This window comes from Alternaria arborescens (assembly GCF_004154835.1).
Source record: "Alternaria arborescens strain FERA 675 chromosome Unknown contig_17, whole genome shotgun sequence".
NCBI lineage: Eukaryota > Fungi > Ascomycota > Dothideomycetes > Pleosporales > Pleosporaceae > Alternaria > Alternaria arborescens.
The window spans coordinates 145,209-159,730 of record NW_021167872.1 but is presented as its reverse complement, the minus strand read 5'-3'; the positions used below and the strand labels follow the sequence as shown (position 1 = coordinate 159,730).

General features: G+C 52.5%; 5 protein-coding genes across 5 annotated transcripts; 4 read left to right on the top strand and 1 right to left on the bottom strand.

The window, feature by feature from the left end:
- Nucleotides 1-308: 308 nt before the first annotated feature.
- Nucleotides 309-2,651, top strand: AA0111_g7473 (hypothetical protein; the record flags this gene model as incomplete). Its single annotated transcript, XM_028653812.1, has 2 exons — nt 309-739; nt 794-2,651. The coding sequence occupies 2 exons, from the start codon at nt 309-311 to the stop codon at nt 2,649-2,651; spliced, it is 2,289 nt and encodes a 762-aa protein (XP_028504814.1).
- A 649-nt stretch (nt 2,652-3,300) lies between these two features.
- On the top strand, nt 3,301-4,820 carry AA0111_g7472 (hypothetical protein; the record flags this gene model as incomplete). The annotated part of the gene is made up of 2 exons (XM_028653811.1): nt 3,301-3,633; nt 3,756-4,820. The coding sequence occupies 2 exons, from the start codon at nt 3,301-3,303 to the stop codon at nt 4,818-4,820; spliced, it is 1,398 nt and encodes a 465-aa protein (XP_028504813.1).
- A 727-nt stretch (nt 4,821-5,547) lies between these two features.
- On the bottom strand, nt 5,548-5,766 carry AA0111_g7471 (hypothetical protein; the record flags this gene model as incomplete). Its single annotated transcript, XM_028653810.1, has 1 exon — nt 5,548-5,766. The coding sequence occupies one exon, from the start codon at nt 5,764-5,766 to the stop codon at nt 5,548-5,550; it is 219 nt and encodes a 72-aa protein (XP_028504816.1).
- A 757-nt stretch (nt 5,767-6,523) lies between these two features.
- AA0111_g7470 (hypothetical protein) lies at nt 6,524-8,381 on the top strand (the record flags this gene model as incomplete). Its single annotated transcript, XM_028653809.1, has 2 exons — nt 6,524-7,420; nt 7,500-8,381. The coding sequence occupies 2 exons, from the start codon at nt 6,524-6,526 to the stop codon at nt 8,379-8,381; spliced, it is 1,779 nt and encodes a 592-aa protein (XP_028504815.1).
- A 943-nt stretch (nt 8,382-9,324) lies between these two features.
- Nucleotides 9,325-14,502, top strand: AA0111_g7469 (hypothetical protein; the record flags this gene model as incomplete). The annotated part of the gene is made up of 1 exon (XM_028653807.1): nt 9,325-14,502. One exon carries the CDS (start codon nt 9,325-9,327, stop codon nt 14,500-14,502), a length of 5,178 nt encoding a protein of 1,725 aa, XP_028504949.1.
- Between the last annotated feature and the right edge of the window lie 20 nt (nt 14,503-14,522).

Here is a 14,522-nt window from a genome sequence, read left to right as displayed (position 1 = left end):
CCCTTCAATTGGTGCAGCGGTCCATGCTTCCTCTTTCCCACCTTATCAGCATCCACGAAAAGACATCAGTTGTGACAGGACTACTTATACATTGTCGCTGAGTAGACTTGGTACCTATTTTTTGCGACGCGTGAAGCGCATTGGAGTTCGATAGAATCGTAGCAGCTTTTGCTATTCAAGCTTCTACGGACCTCAGGCTTATCCACCTTCGTCCCGTTCAGCCTTGGAAAAGACCCGCTCAAGCTCAATCCTGTGCAGCTTACTGGACTCCTTCTGTTACTGTTACCTAAGGCTGGCAGCAGCCTCACATGTCAGGCCCGACGTCAAGCCCAGACTGGAACAGAAGTGGCAGTCCCGCCTACGGTACCTTTACTCGACCACCGTTCAACCCAAATCCCACCAAAAGTCACGACAGTAATGATAGTGCTGTCGCACCCTCTAGCAATGGCGGCGAGGATGTCTCACCTACTGCGCGCAGGCCCTCACCACAACGAAAGCCGTCAAGGCACATCGAGTTTAGAAAGTACTTGAAGCGCCCTCATATGATGGAAAATCAGAGAACGCTGAGCGATGCATTGAGATCCGCAAAGAGTAGAGAGGAACAGGAGACATTGCTCCCTGAGGAAGACTACGCTGGCGCCGACGGATGCTTCAACGGTCAAGGCGAGCCAATGCTTGAGAGAACTGCTAGTGCGCCCGATCTGAACAATAACAAGAAGACTTACTTCAATATCCACAGGTATGTGTATTGCGGCAGGTAAGGAGCCTGAGTTTGATATTAATCATATCTTAGGATACGACGCCTTGTCCTGGCAGTAATTGAAGACCCGTACACCGTGGACCAGCTCCGAGAGCCTCGCATGAACGTGCTCATCGTAAAGCCATTAGTGGATCGCTTCTATGACGAAGAAGATATATCCATCGTGTACTGTCTGCTTGTCAATCGCATGCAGTTCCTTCGAGAGCAACAGTTTCAGCAACATCATCAAACCGTTGACCTAACGCGCGCGAATCTTTGCGAGCTGGTTGCTATGAAAGTGCTGCGACGCCACGATGAAGAGTCTACAGGCAAGGCTGGCCTCTTACTTTTGGCGCAAATTATGGTAGCTCCTTTCCAGCCTTTTCAGGGTGCGCCAGATGAACGCTGTCCGCCGCGTCATAGTTCAGAGTACCAGGGCCAGAAGGATTATGAGGGCAAGCTAACAGCGCTGGAGGTGGCTATCGTCTCCGAGAGTAAGGTATTGTTAGCTGGTTCTGCGAGCCAAAAAGTCATCGATGCTATATATCGCGGGCGTATCGTGTATACCCCCACTGTATACATGGATATCATACCAGATCATTACAAGCACAAGCCCATCTCCCTCTACGATCCACGGAAGGCGCCGACACTAAACCAGTACCGTCTTATGGTACCCAGAACACGCAACATCATCGAAGTAGTACAGTTCATTACACTACTCGCACTCTACTGCTGGTGCATGACTATGCGCAAAGACCATTTTCTGACTGGTGCTGAAATTACATTCTTACTGTACGGTAGCGGTTGGGTGCTCGATGAGCTTATATCCTGTCTTGAGCATGGCTGGGAAGTGCATACGCAGGAGCTCTGGGCCTTCTTGGATGTCACATTTGCCGGCATTTTCCTTATATACCTTGGCATGCGATGCCATGGGTGGATGATGGGGCAAGACGAAACGGGCAGACAAGCTCTCGACGTTCTGGCTGTCGCGTCGCCGATCCTATTCCCACGCATCGCATTCAACCTTATGCCGGAGAACATGTTGTTCATCGCCCTAAGAGCAATGGTGAAGGAGTTCACAGCCCTCAGTCTAATCGCTGTATGGTGTTTCGGTGGCTTCTTGTTAGCGCTCAAATGGCTGAGTATCAGCAATCCAGCAGTCGGCTACGAAGACTCACCGAACTCGATCACCATCTCAAAATGGATGCTTTGGATCTGGTTCGGTCTGGACGGCACTGGAATTGATGAAGCTCCTGGTTTCCATGAGATTCTCGGTCCTACTCTAATGGTCATCTACGCCTTCCTGGGTAACACCCTGTTCTTGACAGTCTTAGTATCAATCTTGTCCAACACTTTTAGCAAGATCGCCGCAGATGCGACGGCAGAAATCCAGTTCCGTCGCGCGGTGCTCACTTTCGAAGGTGTAAAATCCGATTCCCTGTTCGCCTATCGACCACCTTTCAATCTACTCGCATTCATAATCTTACTCCCTCTCAAGTTCATCCTATCGCCACGATGGTTTCACAAGATCAATGTCTCAGCGATACGAATCTTGAACTTCCCTATCCTTCTTGCCATCTCCCACTACGAGCGTCGTTACCTGTGGAAGCCACGGCGCCAACTCAGCATCAATGGTCCGGGGCCTTCGAAACGCACAACTTGGTTGCAGGACATTGGATTTTGGAGGAGCTGGAAACAGTTGAGTCCACATGCCGATTTGCAGGCTGTATTTGAAGAAGAGCCACCAGCCGATATAGTGCAGAGGATCGAAGAGGAAGATGACCTTGAAGATGCTATACTTGAGAATAGTTTTGCGGCAACGGGCATGGGAACGAGGAGTGTTAGTCCAGGAAGTGCAATGGCTGGTCGAAGGAGGAGATTGAGCAGTGTGTGGCCGGGGCCGGGCTCTTAAGATGCGCTTTGGCGGTCTGCATGCTGCATGTGAAAAACTTTGTGACGGTTTCGGTACACAGACTAGATTGTATCTCGGCACTTCATACTTCTTTGTCAATTACATCTAGACAATTCCTCATGCGAGCATGCTTGTTGTCACGTATCAGCGCTTCTCATGTCGGACCCACACAAGACGTCGCGATGCAACACCCCACTCTATGCTAACTCCGTAGATCCACCTCCAACGGCAAACTATTACCCCCAGCTTATTGCATATCTTCCACATTGAGGTAGCATCGCGACGATAGCAGAATTTATTACCCCCAGCTTACTACACACCAGAGCCATTGAACATCCGCGGCCTTGCGAAGTGATTATCCTGTTCGACAAAGCTGCGCGGCCGTTCCGCATCGCACATACTTTGTCCGACGGCTAACGCGTGGAACGCCTACGGCCGATAAGAGACAACACGACAAATTTTGGAAAGAAAAGAACCTAGATCTAAAGTCCAAGGATTGGAAAGTGACTCACAGCTCGGCACCTGATTTGGAAGTCTTTTGCGACGCAATTTCTAGGACTTGTTTAAAAGCCATTCTTGCAGCTTTTTGACAGCCGTGACTACTCCAACAACCAACAACATCAGTACTCACGACTACTGGTACACCAAGATGGCAGATATCAACCCTTTGTCGGCTTACCCACTTCCTACGCGCGCCTCTCTCCTCTCACAATACCTGGGCAAAAGGCTAGAGGATCTACCCACTCCAGCCGTCGTCCTCGACCGCGCTATCATACGACGCAATTGCGATGCCATGCTCAACATCTGCGCGGAACTCAAAGTTGGGTTTCGTGCACACGTCAAAAGCCACAAGACTCTCGAGCTATCAAAGATGCAAGTCGGCGAAAGTGGTCCGGCGAACTTTATCGTTAGCACGATTGCTGAGGCCGAGAACTTGTTGCCGGAGCTGTGCGATGCGCAGGGGAAAGGGAGGGAAGCTAGTGTATGTATTGAGATGTTTTTTCTCTCGAGTGCATCCCGATGATAACTCGTGTCTTTGTTTTCTTTCATAACAGCTTTCGTAATTCGTTATCTGAAGACTTGCAACTAACGCTCGCCTCCAAGGTCCTCTATGGCGTACCCGTGCCTCAATCTGGGATTTCACGCCTCATTTCCCTGGCCTCGAAGCTGAAACCCAGATCTATCAACGTAATCATCGACAACGAGAATGCTTTTCTTAAATTCCACGAACGACTTAGCACCTCTGAGACCAAAGTGGAGATGGGAGTCTTTATCAAGATCGATACTGGCTATGAACGTGCTGGCATCAAAACTTCCTCCTCAAACTTTTCTTCTCTCGTCAAAAGAGTAGTTGAGAAGAGTCAGGAACCCAAATCCGGGTGTTTCCTGCAAGGTTTCTACTCGCATTTCGGACATTCATATGGTGGATCATCTGAAGATGATGCCGCAAATGGCTTAATTGAGGAGCTACTGGGCTTGGAAACAGCGATCAAGGCTGTTCCAGAGAGCTTCAGCGGAAAATTGGTGCTTAGTGTGGGTGCGACACCCACGGCGACGGCAGCACAGAACATGCTATCAAGTTCGAGTCCCAAGGTCCAGGAGTTTCACGACGTGCTTGGACGACTACAGAAAGACCATGTCGTTGAGCTACATGCTGGGGTATACCCCGTACTAGACTGCCAGCAAGTCGCTACACATGCAAGACCACCATCTACTTCTAGCGCAGCCACGTCATCCTTCCAGCCTCTCGCTAAATCGAACATTGGCATTAGAATGTTGGTCGAAGTGACGAGTGTGTATAACGAGCGGTCAAAGCCCGAGGCCCTTGTGTCAGCTGGCTCTCTAGCGATGGGTCGTGAACCTTGCAAGTCCTACCCAGGTTGGGGCATAGTTACACCTGCTCTGGGCAATGCCTCCGCCAAGCACATATATGATGAGCGGGAAGACAAGACGGGATGGATAGTAGGACGCGTTAGTCAAGAGCACGGCATCTTGACATGGGAGGGCGATAGGAGCGAATGCAACGAGTTGACGATTGGCGACAGGGTTATGGTTTGGCCAAACCATGCATGCGTGGCTGGTGCAGGATTCGGATGGTATCTCGTGGTTGACTCAGAATCAGATGGAGACACGGTGGTGGATGTCTGGGTCAGATGGAGGGGTTGGTAAAAAAGGCGACGGGCATTCACATAATTCGCATATTCCATATCGCTCATAATGCCACTTCCGCCAGCCCTAAAAAGTATGCGATTGCTGTAGTGAAAACGTTCCAAACAGCCTCTGAGCCATCGCCCTCTTAACTCTGTGGTATTGGTGTAAGGACTGTGGGTAACGAGGACTCAAACAGCAAGAATTTCGGGATCTCCCACGGCCTGGCTTGCGCATGCATTCGATCGCCTTGACGTCGCCCAGAATTCGATTCTCGCAGCATCTCGCTTCGGAGAACCTCACGCTTCTTGTGCTACCGGTCGCGAAAGGCTGCTGACGACTGTCGTCATATCTGTTCCCGCTTCTCGTATGTGTCTACACTGACCTTTCCGTGATTTTCTACCCACGTAATTTAATGCGGGACAGTCTGCATCGCGTGGTGTGTAATCTCTGGTGCGGGTCCGTCTTGTTCGTCGGGGCCGAGTTTTGTTGACGGGATGGAGACTACGTGTTAGGTCGTCTGCTGCTACAACATCGCAAGAGGGTAGTTCGCGCCATTGTTTCTCGCAGTCCTGGCCATGTCGTCTAACTTTCTCTTCTTTGGCGGGTGAAAGCCAATCTCTGTCTCAGTGTCAAAAGTATGTTGCATGGGCTGGTAGGCGTAAGTAGCAATGGTAGTTGGTGGAAGCGCAACGGCTGCGACGTGAAGTTTGCGTGTCGTATGCACTGTGATTGGACACCCGTGGCCTCAGCCGTCAGGCACAAGCACGAGATTGTAAGTTTGCGCTTGCAGCCCGAACTCGAAACATCCCGCTGAGATCGGCCAGGCACCGTGGCGCTCGTTAAACTTACGCTCGAAGCTATCGATGACGTCTGCTATGCGCTGCGCCGTTTCGCTGACTAGAACATCAATGGGGCCACGACTAGCCTCGGCACTTGGTGTGCCCGTGGACGACGACGGCAGCATCGCGGGATCATCACTCAGGGCAGCCATGGAAAAGCTTGGAGGCGTCTCTTAGTCTGGGCCAGGCGAGTGCATTGCATCTTCTAGCGCACACAGAGGGCCTGGGTGTTGAGTGACGATCTGGCCAAATTACCTGCTTGACACGCTTGCACCTAGGTAAAGGTGGCAGCGGGGCCAAGGAAACGGATAACTGTAGTGGTGCGCGCCGCTGGGGATAGCCAATGCCAAAGTTTATTCTTGTTTGAGGCTTGTTTGTCTACTTCTAGTTGCGATAGCTGTGTGGTGGAGAGCGGCCACCGCTTCCCCGCCCTGCCTCTGAATACCAACCGTCCCGGGCACTAAGGCGTCCGCCAGACTTGTTGCGGTCAAGCCTCCTGCACCACCTGCAGACCTCCTGGCGACCAGAAACCCCCGTCTCTGTGCCAGATCCCCAGGCTGATCTGTGACCTGTGACCTGATGACTGACGAACCGAAGGGGTCCTTGAACCTTGGGACCGTGTCCAGTCTTCTTTCCGCCATCTCCGGCACGTTGAACATTTCCATCCCCTGCGGCGTCGACCCTCTTCACACAATGCCATCCTTCACCATGCTTCTTTAAGAAGGCCCGACGACGATACACCATTGCCCCGGATCCTCCCACTCTGTGTTTCGTGCTTATGCACAGCCCGGATCCTTGAACAGCGAGTTGCGGCTTGCATTGGCTTTGGCTCTTGTAGCACCATAATCCGAGCTGCTAGTCACATCAACTCGCCGCCTCGCCATGGTTCCTTTTCGACGCTTATCGCAGAGGGGTCGTCGCAGCTTCGAAGACCGCGACTCCTACGAATGGCAAGACGAACGAGATCAACGCATCATGACGGCAACCTTCCCCATACACCCGCTGGCCTCCATGCAGGCGCCCTTCGAGGAGTCCATGCTCGATGCAACCGGCGAGACTGGCCATGTCCCTTTCGTCAACCCCAAGAAGAGCGTCAAGACACGCCAACAGATGCTGTGCAGAGAAGAGAGTGCGTCAGAGCCTTCATGGAACTTTACATACAACTGTCATTGGAGGAATAACCCGAAAGGCAAATTTCATCCCCTGACGAAGACCGTCGCGCAGATCGTCTTCGGCGTCCATCTGCTGCATCAGCATCTGGAAAAGTCGGTCGCGGATGTAGCAGACATCCTGCTGAAGCATGTCAATGAGCTTGATAGCTTCTTGCAGAGGGCAAACGAAGATCTCGAAAGCAGCATGAAAGACATGCTCTTTCGACATAAATGCTTAAAAGTGCCCATGGAACACGTAAACGAATTCGATCGCCTCCTTGAAGACCGTTCATACCGCGCCCAACTTCTCGACGGCAATATCGTAATCGAGCGCACCATCGGGCGCATGTCGCAATTGCTCAACGACTATTTGATCGATATAAACGTATTTCGCGAAGCCAACCAAGAACTCGACTTGTACCTGGGCGACGTAGGCGACGCGTGGACATACCGTAATGAGGACATTGGGCGCATATACTCAGCCATGTGTGGTAATACTGGGGGCTGGTCGCAGTTTTTGCAAAGCCTTGTGGCAAAGGCCGAAAGACTAGGTGTTGTGCTCGTACAAGTGAGCAGCTACTGCAACGAGATTGAGAAGCGGTGTGGTGCTGCAAGCCGCCGAAGTTTGGTATGGCCGCCTATGATTCCCCATCCCATCTTAGCATCGCCAGCCGGATTCTATGTCTGAGCCTTGTTAACGAGTTTAGATTGCAACGCGTTCATCCTCACGAAACTCGTCCAACTCGCGCGAAGCACGTCCGTTCCGAAATTTTGCCAACAACAAACCTCTTCCTACACCTCCGCCCGAGCGCCCGCCATTCATGAATGCTTCGTCCTCTGGTAGGGAGACCCCTGCCAGTTTTGGCACTCCTCAGAGACATTCGACCATAAGAGCAAGACCTCAACAACAGCCCGAGACCACGAACGTGTCCGACTCCACAGAGACGCCAAAACGAAGCGAAGACTCTTCTTCTGCGTCAGCCATCTCTAATGTTGACATGGATGTGCGACGTCAGACAAATCAGACAGGGTACTACCGTGATGCCTGGCACAATGGAGAGCAGCGCGGAGGAGCGACACTACAAGCAGAGTCTAGTCGCACAAGTCAGCTCTTGGGACATCAGCACAAAGTGTCTTCGCCATCTAATCTATCTGCAGAGGAGAGCTCACCAGCAACGAAACGTCTATCAGCGAAACCACAGAACGGAGATTATAGCCCACCTTTGACCGGAAAAGATTCGGCGTACTCTTCTGTGTCAGGCGCATCGGCCATGTTACCAGGCTTCGCATCACCCCGCTCAGTTTCTTCCACGTCCTCTCGACAGACTGCCCAATTCGGTCTCTTCCCTAGCAGAAATCTAAGTACGCCGAAAGGTTCGATATCTAGCCGACTTGGTGCTAGTTCTCCGGCGTTCGATCGTCCGGAACAGCACCCTAAACCCGTGGATATACCGAATCGTCCACCGACCTCCTTGTCCACCTTCTCAGACGCCTCGACCAAGCGGCTATCGAAGCGAAGTAGCTTCACATCTCTCAAACGGTTATTCACCAAGAAGAAATCTGGCGATATAGGCCCCATCGCTGAGTGATACCCTTCTAGTTTGATCTTTGTTGTTCCCTGTGTCGTCTTTGATCTTATTGTCTGGCGTTGCAAGGCTATATACCCCTTTGACACTGCGTTTTTTGTATTGCGCAATCCAAATCTTATAGTCTCTACCGTGGCTTGTGCCCGGTCTTCTGGATGGTTTACTGGGGCTTCTGGATGTATATATTCTTGCTCTCGTAGATGTGATGCGGAAACGAGCAATACGTAATGGGTTTGGCTTCGTGTATGGAGATGGTTGTGTCAGAAGGCACAGTCGTGCGGATGAATCTGGAGATGCGGTGGCCCGTTATGCTCGTTTGGGGGTATTTTGTGGTGGTCGTTGCACACTGCGTGTATCGCGTGCAGTGAGCAGGCGAGGCTCGGGTAGGAGGCGCAGGAATGCTAGCTGCCGATTGCTGTGTTGGTGTCTCATTTGATGCTCCCGTCCTGGGGATATGAGAAGCTGTACACACAAGTAAGTAGGGGCCAGTCTCAGTCTCGTATACATCTCTGCCACTGATTCTTTCTGCATCCTCCCTGCATTCTTCTCGTCGTCGACGTCTGTACCTTCTTCCTGAACAATCGTGGTGGGGTAGCTCCTGTCGTAGTGGACGTGAAGTAGGCGCGGATCTCGCCATCAAAACAGCGTCTCCACCGAGCTCCCTCCGTCTCTTCCCCCTCCCCCACCACAGCACTCATATTCTCAACAGCACTCTCCTTTTGGCGGAGATGTTGGCGAGAGTTGTGTAAAGGTCACTCGCTCTCGTCTTTCTTGGATATCTGCCGCCTGGTGCAGTATCGCTTCTTCTTTTTGGTCATACCAATAACTCCTACATCTTTCTGCAATACCGCAGCTAAGAGAGCTTCCACCGCAACAGCGTCGTTCTCGCCCTGCATACAGCCCTTGATTGCTTTCCTTTCTCAGTAACTCTCGCATCGACGGCACTATGTTGCTTTCTGAGCAAGATCCGAATGGCGGCGGCCGCATGTCTCGAGCCTCTAACGTCTCCGCCCTGAGCCGAACATCAGGTAAACCCGCATCGCGGGCACCCAGTTCTGAGATTCAACCTGCTCTCGATCGCGGTGTCTCGTCTATGCTCCGAACCGGGACCGAGATGGGCAACGTCGGCATCGGCGCCCAGTTTGACGACTTGTCTGGCATCAACAATATGCAGCGTCCCATGCGTTCGCGTGCGACCAGCAGGATGTCGACAGCTTCTTCCATGTCCAACACCTCTAGCCGAGCCAGCAAGCAGCTCCGTCACTTCCCTTCGTCTTCTTCCGCACCACGCCAGCCAATGTCACATTATGGGCAGCAGTATGTTACCGACACGCTCTCTCCAACAACGACGAACGCCTCCGGCTCATCGCCTTTTAATGGAAGGGCCAAGAGCGACAGGGACTCACATCGCTCGCATTCGATGACGCATACCATACAGGCACCCAGGTTCGGCCTCGTAAGCAACAGGTCTCTTACCAGTCTGCGCCCTCAGCCGGCATCTCGATCTTCGAACTCATACAACTACCCGATATCATACGGGAGTGGGCTCAGACCGCCTGGTCCATACCAGGGATCAGTCTCACTTGCCTTAGGCGACGACGCTCGACTACCACTCCAAGGATTACAAGCGTACGACGACCAACGAGTTTCTTATGCTGTTCAACCACAGAGCCATGGCAATCCAGTACGTGCATACTACAACCATCCGCAGCAGCATGCTGGGCAGAGACAAGAATATCGTGGCTACAGCAGCCGGCACAATCCAGGACATATAAGGGCCGCGAACCCGTCTTCCCGATCTACCATGAGTCTTGAGGATCGTGCCGCCGTCGAGGACGAAGAATTCCCTGTCTACGGTGAATCCTATTATCGCGATCAGCCCAGGCAGATGCAGAACCTGAACAGCGGACATCTGATCCCTCGTAAGGCGCTGGGCAACGTCATCCGCGAGGCTCGCTTAGAAGATCGAAGGGATCATAGGCCTAGGGGTGGTGAGCCTCGTTCAGAGGCTCCGCCCTTGCCCGTTGATCACAAACACCGTATTGCTGTCGAACAAGCTCGTCTCAAGAGGTCTGCGCCTGCTTCCATGTCCAGTTTTAACACGAATTTGCGTACAGACTCAGACCCACCATCGTCTGACATGGCCCTACCGCCAACTCCGAAAGATGGCATCTCTATAGAAGTGCACCGAAGCCTCGACAGAACCAAGGTCTTCAAAGTCGCAGATACGAACCACCTGGTCGTTACAGAAGAACATCCTGCGGTGCCAAATTATGGGATGGATGAACAGCTCGAACGTAATGAGGCTGGAGAACCAGGAGCTGAAGCCATCCCTATTAGCTTCACAGACCGGACCAAAACCGTCGTCGAACAGTCTAGTCCTGATGAAGCGACGTTGAAGAGTGGTCCTTTTTTAGGACAAGAGGCACGACCAATGTTGATGGAGGTCGTGTCTCCCCAGTCATCAAGTATCGGCCATATCGTAAACGGCGTTGCGGAACTCCCAGCGTCCCCAGTAGCTCGCCGTATCACGAGGCATTTGATCCTAAGAGGACTGGAGACTTCAACGACGGACGATATCCAGTCTTCCATAAAGTCAATGAGCTTTTCGGGGGCATCTCCATCGCCCGCGGGGAAACCCTCGTCGCCGTCAAGAAAGTCATTGATTCCAAGGTCTCTGTCCCCGAAGTCCCTGACTCCAAATTCTCCGACGACGTCAAAGACGAGTGAGTCCACTCAATTGGATCGCCTACCTGATGGAAAGTACTCTGCATCCGATATGATATCCGGAGCCGCATTGCGTCCGGTAGACAGCCCAGATAACTGCCATAGCATCTTGTCGCAAACTGGATCCAGCCTTCTTGATTCGTCAACACTTGAATTCGCAATTCAACATTCCATACCGACAGCCAAAAGTGGTGGCTTCCGAAATGAATCTGGCGTTCAACCTGATGTTTGCAGGAACACTGTCAGTCCTGGCCACAGTACCGAGGATGGCATGTCGGATGTCCTTGCAGGCTACCAAGGAAACGATTCCAAGAATGGAACTGGCGCTCTTGTGCGAGTCGGGACGATCAAGAAAGACATGAGCGATACGGAAGAGCATACAGATGTTTCGACAGATCACGACTTGAAACCACTGCCACTTGCTCTTCGCTCCAGGAACAGCCACGTCCAAAAGTCGTCCGATGAACTGTCCTTCAAGTCGTGCACAGATCAACCAGAGGCATCTTTAGAGTCGACATCGTTCCAGATGGGAAAGGACCCTGGCAAAGGCTATTCTGCGTCTGCGATCGATGTTGTGTCACAACAAGATAGATCTTGCAAGGAAGCAGATGCCTGTTCTGTCGAGATTTCTGCAAGTCCTGTCCGGACTTCCTCCGTACCATCATCTCGACTACCGTCGTCCAACTTAGGGACTCTGGTCATGAGCCAAAACAGGGCGACTACTGAGGTGCCTCGGTCAAAGCCTCCCTCTGTTATGCTTCGCAAGCAGCCGCCAGTGCCTCGCCGAGAATCAAGCTTCTCCATTGTGGCAAACAGACTGCGGACCAATTCAAAGCAGAATATGAAGCAAGGCTCAGTATCGGTGTCTGGTTCGTCATCCACGCTTAGCACCACGCACATGACGCCGGTGGTCCCACCACGTGAGTCTTCTACTTCAAAGGAAGCTCAACGTGTGCATGCTGCAGTCTCTTTCTTAATGCGCCCACTACCATCGCGCTTTGCTAGGTCTCGAAAGTATTCCGAGCAAGGCGATCTGCCGAGGTCAGATGAGACAAGTTCATCTGCTCATGATGTGAATCAAGACGTGAGCGATGCCACGAGCTGTGATGAGGTCGCAAGTTCATCCCTGCCTATTGTGGAGGTGCACGATACACCAAAAGCTACATCATCGAAGCCAAAAGGGGTACCTGCCGTGAAAACGCGAGCCATTACCTTTGATACACCACAAGCTTGCAACCCGTACAAGGTACTTGGTAACAGCCCGCTTCCTGTTGCGCAACACGGAGATCTCAATAGCCCGACTCCTGCCACCTTGGAGCCCTCATCTGTGTATTCGATGCAAGATAACTCTTCAAACTCACATGCAGACTCAACGGACGGAGTTGCGGCTGTTCCGGTACCTAATTATCGCGACAGCCAGACTACTACATACTTAGAATGGCACCGCTATGAGCCCTCTGCGACAGGTGGTGGAGCTCAGCAATCGCTTCCGTCAAGCGTTATTGCGACTCATTCCAACTCTTCTGCCTTGACCCCCTTAGCCAACATTCAGGAGGACACCACAACGAACCTCAGGCTGTCCGGATATAGGTATCCTGGTCCATCTCGTTATCTGCCTGATCTGAAAGAGGAGTCGCACGAGGACTCGAGCCTCAACACGAGTGCCAGCAACCTAAAGGGCTCGAGTTTCCGCTTTGCGTTTGGGATACCGTCGGGTGTTCGGGCTTCGGGAGAGGATCCGATCAATTTCTCGAGAAGGTCTTCTATGGTGTCGCATCGTCAGAGTGTTATCGGTAGCAATGTTGGCAGCGCGCTTGGTCAGGCCCACGGCTTGCCTTCGATGCGGTTCAGCCGAATGAATCTGTTTGATGGTCTGACCGACGAGCTCGGCCTCCGCTATTCGAGGTCGATGGAGGAGGTGCCTAAAACGTCGCAGAGAATGAGTAGAGGTAGTCCACTGCGTCCTGCTTCAGCAGGTGATGTCACTGGAATGCGCCTTTCTCTCGCAGAATTGAATGAGGCCGAGCGCTCAAGATTGTCAATGCAGCCTACCGCCATGATGAGCTTGTTCGCCATGCATCGTGCGCGTTCGCCGGAGCTCATGGCGGAGATTGAGCGGCTAACTATACCTTCTGTTGGGGGGCTCACGCAGCGCTTTTCGGAGTTCTTTCCGTCGTTGAGGGAGTACTATCAGTGTGGTGAGCCATCTGAGTTTCCGATTGAGGAAGGGATCGAGAAGCACGCATTGGAGGAGATTCACGAGATTCATCCGACGCAAAAGCGCTCTTCAGCTCGACTTCGGCCTATGCGTGGCGTATCCCACATGGTCGTTATGGAGGACGACCTCTACGATGAGATTACGAGCAAGGAGAAGGAGAGTGGCAGTCCAGGTCGCCCCAACGATGGGGGTGCTGCAAACAGCGCTAGTGAGGCAGACTCAATCGCAGACGAGTCGGCCTACGAGGACGACGTGACTGCCACCCCAAAACACAACAAGACAGCTCTGTTTCCAAAGCTTCAAGTTCCGTCACCTGCTGTTTTACGTCCACGTTCCCATACTGTCGGTCCTCAAGAGCTTCGTATCTCAGGGGATTCGGCTCTGCCGTCAAGAAGGTCTCTGAGATCGATCGTTTCGACACCCACAGCAACCGAGACGCGTCCTTGGAACTCGGACAAGAACTATCCCTGGGCAACGTCAACAAACCCCGCGATCGAGATCTCACTCCCTCGTCCAACCGTCGCAAAGCACTCCCCTCGCCCTGGTCCCTCCCATCTCCGCAGCAGAGTCTCTGACGCGAGTACTGCGAGCTCTTTCTCGACTGCTCAGACAGCTACAGCATCGCCCTTCGGTTCACCATCTGACAGCACTGCACACGCACGTCATCATCGCTTCAGCGCCTTTGGCCGTAACGGTGATCAGCCGCACGCAGTCGGAGAACGCTATCCTACGTCAGCTTTGTCTCCCCCTACGGCCATCTTCCGTGATCACCTTTCTGCCTCTGACACTTCTGACGACGAGCATTACGACACCACGCACAAAACCAGGCTCTCGCTGCGGAAGCGGTTTTCGTCAACTCGCAAGGCTAAGCTTGATAACCAAACAGCTATCAGAGCTAGCAGAAGCAAGACCAACGCACAAGCCCTTGCCTCGCCCGAGTCTACCAAGCCGTCTACGAATTCGATCTTGCAGGACTGTGTTGGTGAAGCTCAAGCGTTCACGTCACCCACTACTGCAAACCGCCATACCTTCCGTAACGCGGAGGGTATGAGACCAGTTGACTACCGCAAACATCGTATCATCGACCGCATCAAGACTTGGTGGCACAAAGGCTCACATTTGATTCGGCAACTATCAACCCGCAAGCAATCCTCCACTACGGATACCACAACTACGTAACAGCCATGAATATGTATACC